At 39.2% G+C, this 14,705-nt stretch overlaps 1 protein-coding gene across 1 annotated transcript in view; it reads right to left on the minus strand.

Annotated features, from left to right (window-relative positions):
• The window catches only part of LOC126068652 (proliferation marker protein Ki-67-like), a 251,704-nt gene that overhangs the window by 223,228 nt on the left and 13,771 nt on the right, over window positions 1-14,705 (minus strand). The window contains exons 5-7 of the mRNA XM_049871407.1: window positions 5,195-5,423; window positions 2,175-2,356; window positions 730-844 (exon numbers count right to left, since the gene is read on the minus strand). Of these exons, the coding sequence (XP_049727364.1) occupies window positions 730-844; window positions 2,175-2,356; window positions 5,195-5,423 (526 nt within the window). The remainder of the gene's footprint in view (window positions 1-729; window positions 845-2,174; window positions 2,357-5,194; window positions 5,424-14,705) is intronic.

Genomic DNA, 14,705 nt, shown 5'->3' on the forward strand with positions numbered 1-14,705 from the left:
TCTAGTTGATTCTCACAGGGATCCTATAGGCCACAGTAGAACAGCCCCGTAGGATTTCCAAGGAGTGGATGGTGGATTTGAACTGCTGACCTCTTGATTAGCAGCCGGTCTCTTAAGCACTGCACCATCAGGGCTCCAGGAGTAATGGAATGACATATTTAAAGTAGTGAAAGAAAAGACTTATCAACCAAGAATTCTTTACTCAGCAAAGCTATCATTCAAAATTAGAATGAAATCAAGACATTGCCAAATAAAGTTGTGGGAATTCATAACCACCATACCTTCTCTGAAAAAAAAAAAAAAATTAACGGAGTTTTGAAGACAGAAGAAGAAGACTACACAGTTATTCTTCTGCATGTGGGAAAGTAGAAAAAAAAAGAAAAAGAGATCTCCAATAAAGGTGATAAAACCAAAAAACCAAACCCAGTGCCGTGAAGTTGATTCCGACTCAGCGACCCTATATGGTATAGGCAAATATAAGGACCAGTTGTGTGTATTCTCACGGGGTAAACTTAATAGGGTCTCTATGAATCAAAATTGACTTGACAGCACACAACAACAAACTTAGCAGTTAAGTTCCACAAGCAATGCAACAACAAATGCATAAATAATAAGCACAGACTTATACTAACAAAGTATAATGATGTAGCCTGAATCGACTCAAAGGCACTGGGGTTTTTTTTGGGGGGGTGTCATAACAGCAGAAATGGGGAGGGAAGACTTTGTTACCTGAAAAATCTTCAGGAACTTTTAGATTTTCCACAGAAGCTGTCCCTGCTGTTGTCGTACAGGAAGTGTTTCCATAGCCTGTACTGAACACATTTGGAACCTGGTCCATTGGCACCTGTACATAAATAATAAATAAATAACAAAATTAACAAAACTCAGAACATAAAAGCACACATAATATTACGTTAAATAATAATATCATTGACGAGTAAAAGCCACTCATATTGTAACCTCATATCTGTGGAGTATGATTGCTTCTTTGTTTTTTCCTTATATCCTTATGTGTCTTTGAAAGTCCTGTTTTTCAACTTTAATGTGTGGTTTGCTAGTGCCTAGTTAACTAAGAATTTCAGTTTTTTTTAAATCATAAAGGAACACATGTTTTAGCCGTGCTACTTTTTTTTTTTTTTTTACCTTGTATGTGAAGACCAAGGTAGAGATGGCTGTCATTCCCACTCATTAGAGGAAAAAGAAAGAAAACAATAGAGGAATTTCAGGGAGGAATTTCAGGGAGGAAGATGGAAGGAGCCTCCTGATGAGCGAGGGGCAAGAATGCTCTGGTCCCGATCAGAAGAAATATCTCCCGTGGCTATTTGATCCCCTTTGGTCTATATGGAAGGTGGGCTGCTCACTTCTAAGTCCCCCCAAAATGGGAGGAAACCACCCATCCCTCACCACTCCTTTTGGTGCAAAAAGAAAGCAGGGACTTCATAGGCCCTAGATGAAGGTGAGCTATGGAGCCAGACCTTTATACACATCTAAAAACGAGAGAGGACAACATAACCTAGGTATAGGTGATAAAAGGTTCTAAATAGCTGATGACATATAGTAGACGTGTTCGGTCATACAAGGTTCCTTTTCTTCACCCAACAATTAAAGACTTTAAAATAGTCTCAGAATTCTAAAGCAAAATGATACAAAAGTCCATATGGTTATGTTTTGGAGCCCTGGTGGCACAGTGAATAAGAGCTTAGCTGTTAACCAAAAGGTCAGCAGTTCAAATCCACCTTGGAAACCCTATGGTGCAGTTCTACTCTGCCCTATAGGGTCGGTATGAGTCAGAATCAACTCGATGGCAACGGGTTTTATGTTTTTTTTTTTTAAGATACACCCAAATTATCTTCAGTGGTAAATTTTTACTAGAATTGCAAGGCCACTTATGTGTCCCCGTATGAGTGGCTGTCAGGGGACCTAACGAAGCTTTGCTATTCAGTGGAAAGGCTCCATGGCCTATCTGTGCCTGGCCTGTATTACAACCATAGTTAACAACATAGCTTTTTATTGTCCAGCGTCCAAATGGATGAGCTTTCCTTTAGACTTTTTTGTAATTTATTTATTTTGTCAAAAAATGACTTAATTGAAACCCTTCCTGTGTCAGGAGTTTGGAAAGACCCTGTACCAAGTATGTACACATGAAATATGAGTGAAAATACAGGAAAATTTACCTTAACGGTCTTCTTTAGAATAGACGGAAGCTGGGTCCCAAGAAATTTGTTTTTCTTAGGTGTTTCTCCTCTTCTCAGAGGCATGTTTGATGGCATTTGTTTATCAAATACTTCTGGTCTAAGGGTGCCACCAAAGGAGACCCTCTTTCTCTGTAAAGGTATTTGTTCTTTCTTCTTTTCTTCTTAAATAATAAAGGAAAAAAAAAAAGGCATGGAAAATGCAATGAAAAAAACAAATCCATACTTGTTGGTAGATGATGTCCGGTCGATTTTAACTCACAGTGACACCATGTGAGAGAGTATAACTGCTCCATAGGGTTTTCTTGGCTGTAATCTTTATTTACAGAAGCAGATTGCCAGATCTTTGTCCACAGAGTCAAGGTGGGTTTGAATCACCAACCTTTTGGTTAGCAGACAAGTGCTTAACCGTTAGCACCACCAGGGCTCCTTTAATTTATAACAATTACAATTATAAACTTATAATTTATACCAAATTACTATTAATTATTGGTAGCACAATATGGTGGATGTCATTAATGTCACTGAATTGTATGTACTTAGAAATGGTTAAAATGACGAGCTTTTTGTTACTTGTTTACACAATAAAAATTTTAAAATAAGTACCAAAACAATTTTTATCATGATTACTTACAAAAAAATCATGTATATGGTACTAATTAAAACATTACAAAAATTATAAAATACTATTTATAACTATTCTATTTAAAATTTATTAAAACCTAAAATCAACAGCACAGCTTCACTCTTTAGTAATGTTGATGAAGGTAAAACTGCTTCAAGCGTTCACGAGGGATCTGAGGACAAACTACTAAGAGTTCAGTCCCAACTGGACAGGACAATGATTTCGTGCAGAATACCAAAACATCCTAGCTAGACATAGCTTAATAAACTGATTAATCCAAAGCAGTGGTTTTCACCTTGGAGGAAGGAGGAGGATGAAGATGCCTGCTTTAGCAGTGACCTCAGAGAGATTTTGAAAAAGACATGTATTTGGGCCTCACCCCAATCCTCTCTAACCAAACCCAAAAAACCAAACCCTTTGCCATTGAGTCGATTCCAACTCGTAGTAATCCTGTCTATAGGACGGAGTAGAAAATGCCCCATATTGTTTCCAAGGCAGAAATCTTTATGTAAAGAAAGACTGCCATATCTTTTTCCTGAGGAGCAGCTGATGGGTTCAAATGATTGATATTTTGATGAGTAGCCAACTCCTTTAACCACTGGGCAAGCAGGGCTCCTTCGGGCCTGAGAATTTATGACCTGTGAAAAGTCCTCCAGATGAATCTGACAGGCACCTCCCACAACTTCAGCCCCACCACATGATCCGTGTGAAGGACTGGTCAGCATAAATCCCTTGTCTAAGTGATGCTTCCCGTTTGTAGACTACTAGGAAAACTTTGACTGACATGTACTTGTCTATCTGATAGACAAACACATGTCTCCCATATACTAGCCCTCTGGGGAGCCAGAGGACTTTATACTGGGATCATTGCACTAGGATCACTGGAGATCTTTCCTTTCTAAAAGCTGTTGCTGTTGTTAGGTGCCAATCTAGAAAGTTTCGACTCATAGCAACCTTGTGTATTACAGTAGGAAACACTGTCGGGTACTGCTCCACACTCACATCCTTGTTTATGCTTGAGCCCATTGTTACTATCCCTGATAAATACAGCAGATGTCAAGGAGCTACCAAGCCTACTGTCAAAGTCATATCACTGCCACTTACTGTGTGACCTTGTCAGTGTCCCCATTTGTAACATGGAGATAAATGCATTACCTACCACATGATAATTCCTATTGCACTAAGGATCAAAAAGTTTCAAGTCGTAAAGCATGTGGAAGAGTGCCTAGCACACAGTTACCACTGTGTAAGTCTTATCTCCTATTTTAATTGAAAGTATCCATGGTATACCATACTAATTCACTGTTTTACAAGAAACTGTTTGTAGGGTAGCCTGAGAATACAATGTAAAAAACATGAGAGCCACACATAAATTCAAAGATTCCCAAGGATTTCTTTTGACTTGATCCCTAGGATTAAACTCCCATGATAAGGTTGCTTTGTAGTTCATATCCCCTTTTAAAAGCAATTACTATATTTTTAAGAAAATAACACCCACGGTCTATATTTGTCTGCCAACCTCTCCCTACCCTGCAATGTATTTTCATAAGCACATTATGCTAATTTTTTTACAGCAACATGTGGAAAAAATGGCATATCAGGGCTTCTGAAAATACATCCCAAGGGGAGGGAGCCTTTGGCAAAGAAATATAGAAGGCATTTGTTATTTGCATAAAATATTGCAGTCTCCTTTCTGCTTTGGTGTAGATGAAAGAGAGCCCTGGTAGCCTAGTGGCTAAGAGCTCAGCTGCTAACCAAAAAGGTTCGAAGTTCGAATAGACAAGCAGCTCCTTGGAGACCCTATAGAACAGTTCTACACTGTCTTATAGGGTCTCTATGAGTCAGAATTGAATCGACGGCAAAGGGTCATAGGAGATGGAAAGGTGGCACAGTGGTTAAGTGCTTGGCTGCTAACTGAATGGTCAGTGGTTCAAACACCCCATCAGCTCCGTGGGAGAAAGATGTCAGAGTCTGCTTCTGTAAAAAATGTACAGCCTTGGAAACCCTATGGAGCAGTTCTCCTCTTTCTTATAGGGTCACTATGAGTGAGAATTGATTCTAGAGCAATGGTTGTTTTTTATTTTTTTTTATCTCCCTGGATATTCATTCCCTCCTGTTTACTTCCCTAACCACCTGCACTTCCTCTGTGACACCTGGTTATAATTATCTAGGTCTTCACTAATAATCTATCACTGTAGACAAGAATCATGTACCCTTGATGCCTAGTAGAGTGTCTACCACGCAGCAAATCAGTCCTGAATGAATTAAGGTATTTTATTAATTCACGTCTATTTTTTTTTCTATATATAAGGTAAAAAAAAAAAAATTAGATGTGTAAAATTTTGGGAAAAATACATTTAAGGTAAAGTAAACTTACCAATGCCTGATGAAGAATCATAAGAGCTGCTAACGTCAGCTACACTGATAATAGGAGATCCCAAGCTCATTGCAGACTTCTGCAGAGAAGCACTGTTAACTTTTTGATCAATATTTATTAGTAATTTCCTTATGAAATCTTCTTGGTGCAGTGGAACTTTTGTATCAGTAGGACTGTTCTCTTCAGACAGTTCTGGAGAGTTTGCAGGCACAAGTAAACTTCGTGGCTCCTGAGAATTGGCAAAATAAGAACAGCGATAAAAATTTCTTCCAAATACAGAAAGTTATAATTATGAAAATGTTCTTGCTTTTGATTATATTCTTTACCAAACTGTTCCTATTGACTTTTAGAAACTTCACTTGAGAAATAATACAAGCATTTATTAGCTGACTTTAAATATTCAATGGTGTAATGAAAAACAAACTTGAGGATTAAAATTATTTAAATAAAACCTCAAAGATTTTCATAACTTCCTTAAATATGTCTTCCAATATATGAAAGAAGCAAAGCTAAAATTAATCATCACCAACAGTAATTATCTGTTCACCCAGCATAGGCACAGAATTAGAACTTAATAATCAGGGTTATCAGTAACTGTCTATAGGACCCATAAGTTTAGGTCCATTTAGTGTGTGTATATATGAAAGTGCAGAAGTGAAACCGAAACCAAAACAAAAAAAAATCTCTCCCATCAATTCCGACTCACAGCAGCAACCCTGTAGCTGACTGCAGGTCGTAATCTCTATGTAAGCAAACTGCCGCACCTTTCTCCCACGGAGCCTCTGGTGGTTTTGAACCACCAGCCTTTTGTTTAGCAGTCGAATGCCTTAACCACTGTGCAACCAGGGCTTCTTCCCAGAAATGAATGCAAGAGTGAAAACTGGGTATCCCCAGGCACTGCAATCGTGGAACATATGAGTCAGATTCCGGAACATTACCTGGCACACCCCATAAATAGTACCTTCACATTTTTGCATATGTAAATTTTGAGGGGGGTTAGACGGAGCAACTAAAGGATATCCTAAAAAACATGTTAAAATCTAATGGGGTTTCAAAGGAGGAAAATTATATCATCTGAATTATTACAGAGGGCAATTCAAAAATCTACCAAAGCAAATAATTTAATGTATTTCTTTATCCAATTTCAAATTTTTTGGCTTCTCAAACTATCAATGTGAGTGAGCAGTATTTTATTTCCAATATGACGAGAACTAATAATTTTACAATAAATACATATGAATTGCCAAAAATTTAAAAGGAGGCAATAGAAGCCCATTTTTATTATTATACTCAATTGCCAAATAATTACTCTGTCAATTTGCTATAATACTGTCTCAGTACTCACTTGTAATACTTATTTTATAGCACACCAGTAACAAAGAGTTCATCCACACCAGCTGGTGGCACTTCTACCCACAATTCAGCTAAATTTTGGGTTTGTTTCTGTTCTTGATTATCTAGTGCTGCTACAACAGAAATACGAAAAGTGGATGGCTTTAACAAACAGAAATTTATTCTCTCACAGTCTAGGAGGCTACAAGTCCATATTCAGGGTGCCAGCTCCAGGGGAAGGCTTTATCTCTGTTTGCTCTTAGACAAGGACCTTGTCATCAATCTTCCCAGGTCGAGGAGCTGGGACCCTGGGTCCAAAGGATGCACTACTCTCCTGGCTTTTGTTGCTTGGTGGTATGAGGACCTTCTGTCTCTCTGCTTGCTTCTCTCTTTTATATCTCAAAAGAGATTGGCTTAAGACACAACTTATCTTGTGGATTTTGTCCTGTTGCATTAACTTAACTGTTGATAATCCCAGCTCGGTAATATCATAACAAAAACCCGTTGCCGTCGAGTTGATTCTGACTCATAGTGACCCTGTAGGACAGAGTAGGGTTTCCAAGGAGTACCTGGTGAACTCGAACTGCTGACATTTTGCTAAACAGCCCAACTTTTAAACACTATGCCACAAGGGTTTCCAGTAACATCATAGACGTAGGATTTACAACACACAGGAAAATCACAGCAGATGTCAAAATGGTGAACAATCATATAATACTGGGAATCATGGCCTTGCCAAGCTGACACACATTTTTTTAAAAATAATTTTTATTGTGCTTTAAGTGAAAGTTTACAAATCAAGTCAGTCTCTCACATATAAACTTATATACACCTTACTACATACTCCCACTTACTCTCCCCCTAATGAGTCAGCTTACTCCCTCCTTCCAGTCTCTCCTTTCGTGAACTTTTTGCCGGTTTCTAACCCCCTCTACCCTCCCATCTCCCCACCACACAGGAGATGCCAACATAGACTCAAGTGTCCACCTGATGCAACTAGCTCACTCCTCATCAGCATCTCTCTCCAACCCATTGTCCAGTCCAATCCATGTCTGCTGAGTTGACTTCGGGAATGGTTCCTGTCCTGGCCCAACAGAAGGTTTGCGGACCATGACCGCCGAGATTCTTCTAGTCTTGGTCAGACCATTCAATCCGGTCTTTTTATAAGAATTCGGGGTCTGCATCCCACTGTTCTACTGCTCCCTCAGGGGTTCTCTGTTGTGCTCCCTGTCAGGGCAGTCTGCGGTTGTGGCTGGGCACCATCTAGTCCTTCTGGTCTCAGGATGATGTAAGTCTGTAGTTCATGTGGCCCTTTCTGTCTCTTGGGCTCATAATTACCTTGTGACCTTAGCGTTCCTCATTCTCCTTTGATCCAGGTGGGTTGAGATTCATTGCTGCATCTTAGATGGCCACTTGTTAGCGTTTAAGACCCCAGACGCCACACTTCAAACTGGGATGCAGAATGTTTTCTTAATAGAATTTATTTTGCCAATTGACTTAGAAGTCCCCTGAAGCCATAGTCCCCAAACCCCCACCCTTGCTCCGCTGACCTTCAAGAGCGCATTCAGTTTATTCAGGACACTTCTTTGCTTTTGGTCCAGTCCAGTTGCACTGACCTTCTCTGTATTGAGTGTTGTCCTTCCCTTCACCTAAAGTAGTTCTAATCTACTATCTAATCTGTAAATAACCCTCTCCCACCCTCCCTCCCTCCCCCCTCTCATAACCACAAAAGGATGTGTTCTTCTCAGTTTAAACTATTTCTCAAGATCTTGTAATACTGGTCTTATACAATATTTGTCCTTTTGCATCTGACTAATTTCACTCAGCATAATGCCTTCCAGGTTCCTCCATGTTATGAAATGTTTCACAGATTCGTCACCGTTCTTTATCGACGCCTAGTATTCCATTGTGTGAATATACCATGATTTATTTATCCATTCATCCACTGATGGACCCCTTGGTTGCTTCCAGCTTTTTGCTAAACAGTGCTGCAATAAACATGGGTGTGCATATATCTGTTTGTGTGAAGGCTCTTATTTCTCTAGGGTATATTCCGAGGAGTGGGATTTCTGGGTTGTATGGTAGTTCTATTTCTAACTTTTTAGGAAAACGCCAGATAGATTTCCAAAGTGGTTATACCATTTTACATTCCCACCAGCAGTGCATAAGAGTTCAATCTCTCCACAGCCTCTCCAACATTTATTATTTTGTGTTTTTTGGATTAATGCCAACCTTGTTGGAGTGAGATGGAATCTCATCGTAGTTTTAATTTGCATTTCTCTAATGGCTAATAATTGAGAGCATTTTCTCATGTATCTATTAGCCGCCTGAATATCCTCTTTAGTGAAGTGCGTGTTCATATCCTTTGCCCAATTTTTAATTGGGTTGTTTGTCTTTTTGTGGTTGAGTTTTAACAGAATCATATAGATTTTAGAGATCAGGCGCTGGTCGGAGAGGTCACAGCTGAAAATTCTTTCCCAATCTGTAGGTGGTCTTTTTACTCTTTTGGTGAAGTCTTTAGATGAGCATAGGTGTTTGATTTTTAGGAGCTCCCAGTTATCTGGTTTCTCTTCGACATTTTTAGGAATGTTTTGTATTCTGTTTATGCCTTGTATTAGGGTTCCTAATGTTGTCCCTATATTTTCTTCCATGATCTTTATTGTTTTAGTCTTTATGTTTAGGTCTTTGATCCACTGGGAGTTAGTTTTTGTGCATGGTGTGAGGTATGGGTCCTGTTTCATTCTTTTGCAAATGGATATCCAGTTATGCCAGCACCATTTGTTAAAAAGACTGTTTTCTCCGCAATTAACTGACACTGGGCCTTTGTCAAATATCAGCTGCTCATATGTGGATGGATTTATTTCTGGGTTCTCAGTCCTGTTCCATTGGTCTATGTGCCTGTTCTTGTACCAGTACCAGGCTGTTTTGACCACTGTGGCTGTATAATAGGTTCTAAAATCAGGTAGAGTGAGGCCTCCCACTTTCTTCTTTTTCAGTAATGCTTTACTTATCCAGGGCTTCTTTCCCTTCCGTATGAAGTTGGTGATTTGTTTCTCCATCACATTAAAAAATGTCATTGGAATTTGGATCGGAAGTGCATTGTATATATAGATGGCTTTTGGTAGAATAGACATTTTTACTATGTTAAGTCTTCCTATCCATGAGCAAGGTATGTTTTTCCACTTATGTAGGTCCCTTTTAGTTTCTTGCACTAGTACTTTGTAGTTTTCTTTGTGTAGGTCTTTTACATCTTTGGGAAGATTTATTCCTAAGTATTTTATCTTCTTGGGGGCTACTGTGAATGGTATTGATTTGGTGATTTCCTCTTCGATGTTCTTTTTGTTGATGTAGAGGAATCCAAGTAATTTTTGTATGTTTATCTTCTAACCTGAAACTCTGCCAAACTCTTCTATTAGTTTCAGTAGTTTTCTTGAGGATTCCTTAGGGTTTTCTGTGTATAAGATTATGTCATCTACAAATAGAGATAATTTTACTTCTTCCTTGCCAATCTGGATGCCTTTTATTTCTTTGTCTAGCCTAATTGCTCTGGCTAGGACCTCCAGCACAATGTTGAATAAGAGCGGTGATAAAGGGCATCCTTGTTTGGTTCCCGTTCTCAAGGGAAATGCTTTCAGGCTCTCTCCATTTAGAATGATGCTGGCTGTTGGCTTTGTATAAATGCCCTTTATCATGTTGAGGAATGTTCCTTCAATTTCTATTTTGCTGAGAGTTTTTATCATGAATGGGTGTTGGACTTTGTCAAATGCCTTTTCTGCATCAATTGATAAAATCATGTGGTTTTTGTCTTTTGTTTCATTTATATGGTGGATTACATGAATGGTTTTTCTAATATTGAACCAACCTTGCATAAAAAAAAAAAACATACCTGGTATAAATCCCACTTGTTCGTGGTGGATTAATTTTTTGATATGTTGTTGATTTCTATTGACTAGAATTTTGTTAAGGATTTTTGCTTCTATGTTCATGAGGGATATAGGTCTGTAATTTTCTTTTTTGGGGGTGTCTTTACCTGGTCTTGGTATCAGGGATATGCTGGCTTCATAGAATGAGTTAGGTAGTATTCCGTCCTTTTCTATGCTTTGAAATACATTTAGTAGTAGTTGTGTTAACTGTTCTCTGAAAGTTTGGTAGAACTCTGCAGGGAAGCTGTCCAGGCCAGGGCTTTTTTTTGTTGGCAGTTTTTTGATTACCTTTTCAATCTTTTTTTTTTATGGGTCTATATAGTTGTTCTACTTCTGATTGTGTTATTTTAGGTTGGTAGTATTTTTCTAGGATTTCATCCATTTCTTCTACGTTTTCAAATTTGTTAGAGTACAATTTTTCATAATAATCTGATATGATTCTTTTAATTTCAGTTGGGTCTGTTATGATATGGCCCATCTCATTTCTGATTCCGGTTATTTGTTTCCTTTCCTGTATTTCTTTAGTCAGTCTGGCCAATCGTTTATCAATTTTGTTAATTTTTTCAAAGAACCAGCTTTTGGCTTTATTAATTCTTTCAATTGTTTTTCTGTTCTCTAATTCATTTAGTTCAGCTCTAATTTTTATTATTTGTTTTCTTCTGGTGCCTGATGGATTCTTTTGTTGCTCCCTTTCTATTTGTTCAAGTTGTAGGGACAGTTCTCTGGTTTTGGCTTTTCATTATGTATGTGTGCATTTATCGATATAAATTGACCTCTGAGCACTGCTTTTGCTGACTGACACACATTTTTGAGGAACAGAGTTCAATTCATAATATTCCACCCATTGGCCCCCCAAAATTCATGTCCTTGCCACATGGAAAACACATTCACCGCATCATATCGTAACAAAGGTCTTAAATCAAGTCCACATCCAAAATCCAAAATATTTCTCTTCGTCTGTGAAATCTAGTTTACTAGTTATCTGCTGCCAAAGTACAATTGTGGAACAGGCTCAAGCTAGGCATTTCCATTACACATGAGAGAAATTGGAGGTAAAGAAAGGATAACAGGCACCAAGCAAGTCAGCTGAATCCATTACATTAGCCTTGAAAATAATCTAGGCTTGAAAGTAATCCTCTGTTTTCTGATCCAATTAAACATTAGCCCTGCCCTCCAGACTCTGGTATTGGCCACACTCTTTGGGCTCTGGGCTTCAGCTCCACCTTCCAGGCCCAGTGGAAAGGCAACACTGCTCCCTTGCATGTGGGCAGCCCCATTCTCCTAGTCCATCTGAGTGATGACTCCACTCTTTGAGACCCTAGAAGTCATGTCTCTAAACTTTGAGACTGAGGCAGTTCTGCTTCCTGTGTTCCCCGTCTCTTCAGCTTCTGCTTACTGGTTCCTTGGCCTCTTTGCCCCTCTGGCTTCACTGCTTGCATGTGCCCTGTTTGGGCCAGTGTTTCAAAGCTCTTTAGCTCCACCGTTAAGTGCCTGGAGGCACCCCACTCCACCAGAAAACTTTTGCGAGGAGGCACACAGCTCTCTTGGTCCTTGGGCTGTCAAGCCTAGCTCCACCAATAAGTGCTCATAGGCACCCCAGTCCACCAGGAATCTTCCTGTGCAAAGGCACTCTGCTCTCTTGCTCCATGTGTCAGCTCCAGTGCCATCTTGCGCCGGTCTCCAGGTACTGCTAATGCCATTTCTCTGCTGCTGCTTCTGTGCTGTCTCCAGTGTAATGGCCCTCCTCACTTCCTTCTGGGTCCTCACATAATTTTCTTTGATGTCCATAATTTCACCAACAGTCTCTTCAAGGCAATCTAGGCTTTTAATTTTAGGCACTTTAAAACTCTTCCAGCCTCTCCCCATTCACTTTTCAAAACTGCTTCCACATTTTGGTATTTGTTAGAGCAGCACCCCACTTTCTTAGTACCAAATTCTGTCTTGGTTCTCTAGTAGTGTTATAACAGATATACCTGCTGCAAGTGGATGGCTTTAACAAAGAGAAATTTATTCTCTCATGATCTAGGAGGCTAGAAATCTGAATTCAGTGTGTCAACTCCAGGGGAAGGCTTTCTCTCTGTTGGCCTTGGGGAAGGTCCTTGTCATCAATACAGAGATGCACTATTCTCCTTGTTCTTCTTTCTTGATGGTATACGGTCCCCCTGTATCTCTGCTCTCTTTAAAATCTCAAAAGAGATTGATTTAGGACATAATCTAATCTCGTAGATTGAGTCCTGCCCCATTAACATAACTAATGCTAATCAGAACTCATTAATATCATAGAGGTAGGATTTACAACACATAGGAAAATCACTTCACATGACTAGATGGCAGACAATCACACAATACTGGGAATGAAGGCCTAGACAATTTGACACACATTTCTGGGGGACACAGTTGAATATATAACAGTTTCCTTATACGTACAAATAAGGAAAGATGGTGGGCAGTGTTTGCTATTCCTCAAAAACTACCTTTGTCCCACAGAAGCTGATGAGCAGCAGTCTCATCATTAAGGTTATGCCTTAGGTAAGAAGCAATACTTATCAACAGTGGAGACCTTGAAATTAAAGTTCCTATTGCTAATATCCCCCAACGTGTCTGTCAGTTTGTTGTACTGTGGGGCCTGCATGGTGCGGTGATGCTGGAAGCTCTGCCATTGGTATTCAAATATGAGCAGGGTCAGTCATGGGAGACAGGTTTCAGCTGAGTTTCCAGACTAAGACAGACTAGGAAGAAGGACCCAGAAGTCTACTTCTGAAAAGATTTAGCCAGTGAAAAACTTATGAATAGCAGCAGAACGTTGCTTGATATAGTGCCAGAAGATGGGCCCCTCAGGTTGGATGTCACTCAAAAGACGACTGGGAAAGACCTGCCTCCTCACAGTAGAGTCGACCTTAATGACGTGGATGGAGTCAAGCTTTAGGGATCTTCATTTGCTGCTGGGGTATGACTCAAAATGAGGAGCAGTTGCAAACATCCATTAATAATTGGAACGTGGAATGTATGAAGTATGAATCTAGAAAAATTGGAAGCCATCAAAAATGAAAAGGAACACATAACCATCGATATCCTAGGCATTAGTGAGCTGAAATGGGCTAGTGTTGGCTATTTTGAATCCGAAGAACAACTGGTTTACTATGCCAGGAATGACAGCTTGAAGACGAATGGCATTGCATTCATCATCAAAAAAAAATTTCAAGATCTATGCTGAAGTACTACGCTGTCAGTCATAGGATAATATCCATATGCTTATAAGGAAGGCCAGTTAATATGACTATTATTCAAATTTACACACTAACCACTAAGGCCAAAGATGAAGAAATTGAAGATTTTCACCAACTTCTGCAGTCTGAAATTGATCCAACAAGCAATCAGGATGCATTGATAATTATTGGAGATTGGAACGCGAAACTTGGAAACAAGGATCGGTAGTGGGTGATAGAAATAATGCATGGGATTGCATGATAGAATTTTTCAAGAATGACTTCTTCATGGCAAGTACCTTTCTTCACCAACATAAAAGGTGGCTAAGAAAAAAAATTTTTTTTTTTTATACACGTGGACCCCCTCATATGGGATAGACAGGAATCAAATTGACTACATATGTGGGAAGAGACGATGTAAAAGCTCAATATCATCAGACGGAAGAAGGCCAGGGGCCAAGTGTGAATCAGATTATCAATTGCTCATATGCAACTTCAAGTTGAAACTGAAGAAAATTAGAACAAGTTGATGAGAGCCAATGTACAAGCTTGAGTACATCTCACTTGAATTTAGAGACCGTCTCAAAAATAGATTTGACAAGTTGAACAGTAATGATCGAAGACCAGACGAGTTGTGGAATGACATCGAGGACATCATACATCAAGAAAGCAAGAGGTCATTAAAAAGACAGGAAAGAAAGAAAAGACCTAAATGAATGTCAGAAGAGACTCTGAAACTTGTTTTGGAACACCGAGTAGCTAAAGAGAAAGGAAGAAATGATGAAGTAAAAGACTTGAAGAGAAGATTTCAAAGGGTGGCTCGAGAAGAAAACTAAAGTATTATGATGACATGTGCAAAGACCTGGAGATGGAAAACCAAACGGGCAGAACAACACACTCAGCATATCTCAAACTGAAAGAACTGAAGTCAAAATTCAGCCTTGAGTTGAAATATTAATGGATTCTATGGGGGAAAATATTAAACGATGTAGGAAGCATCAAAAGAAAATGGAAGGATTACAGAGTCACTCTACCAAAAAGAATTGGTCG

This window comes from Elephas maximus, chromosome 2 (assembly GCF_024166365.1).
Source record: "Elephas maximus indicus isolate mEleMax1 chromosome 2, mEleMax1 primary haplotype, whole genome shotgun sequence".
In the NCBI taxonomy this organism is placed as follows: Eukaryota; Metazoa; Chordata; class Mammalia; order Proboscidea; family Elephantidae; genus Elephas; species Elephas maximus.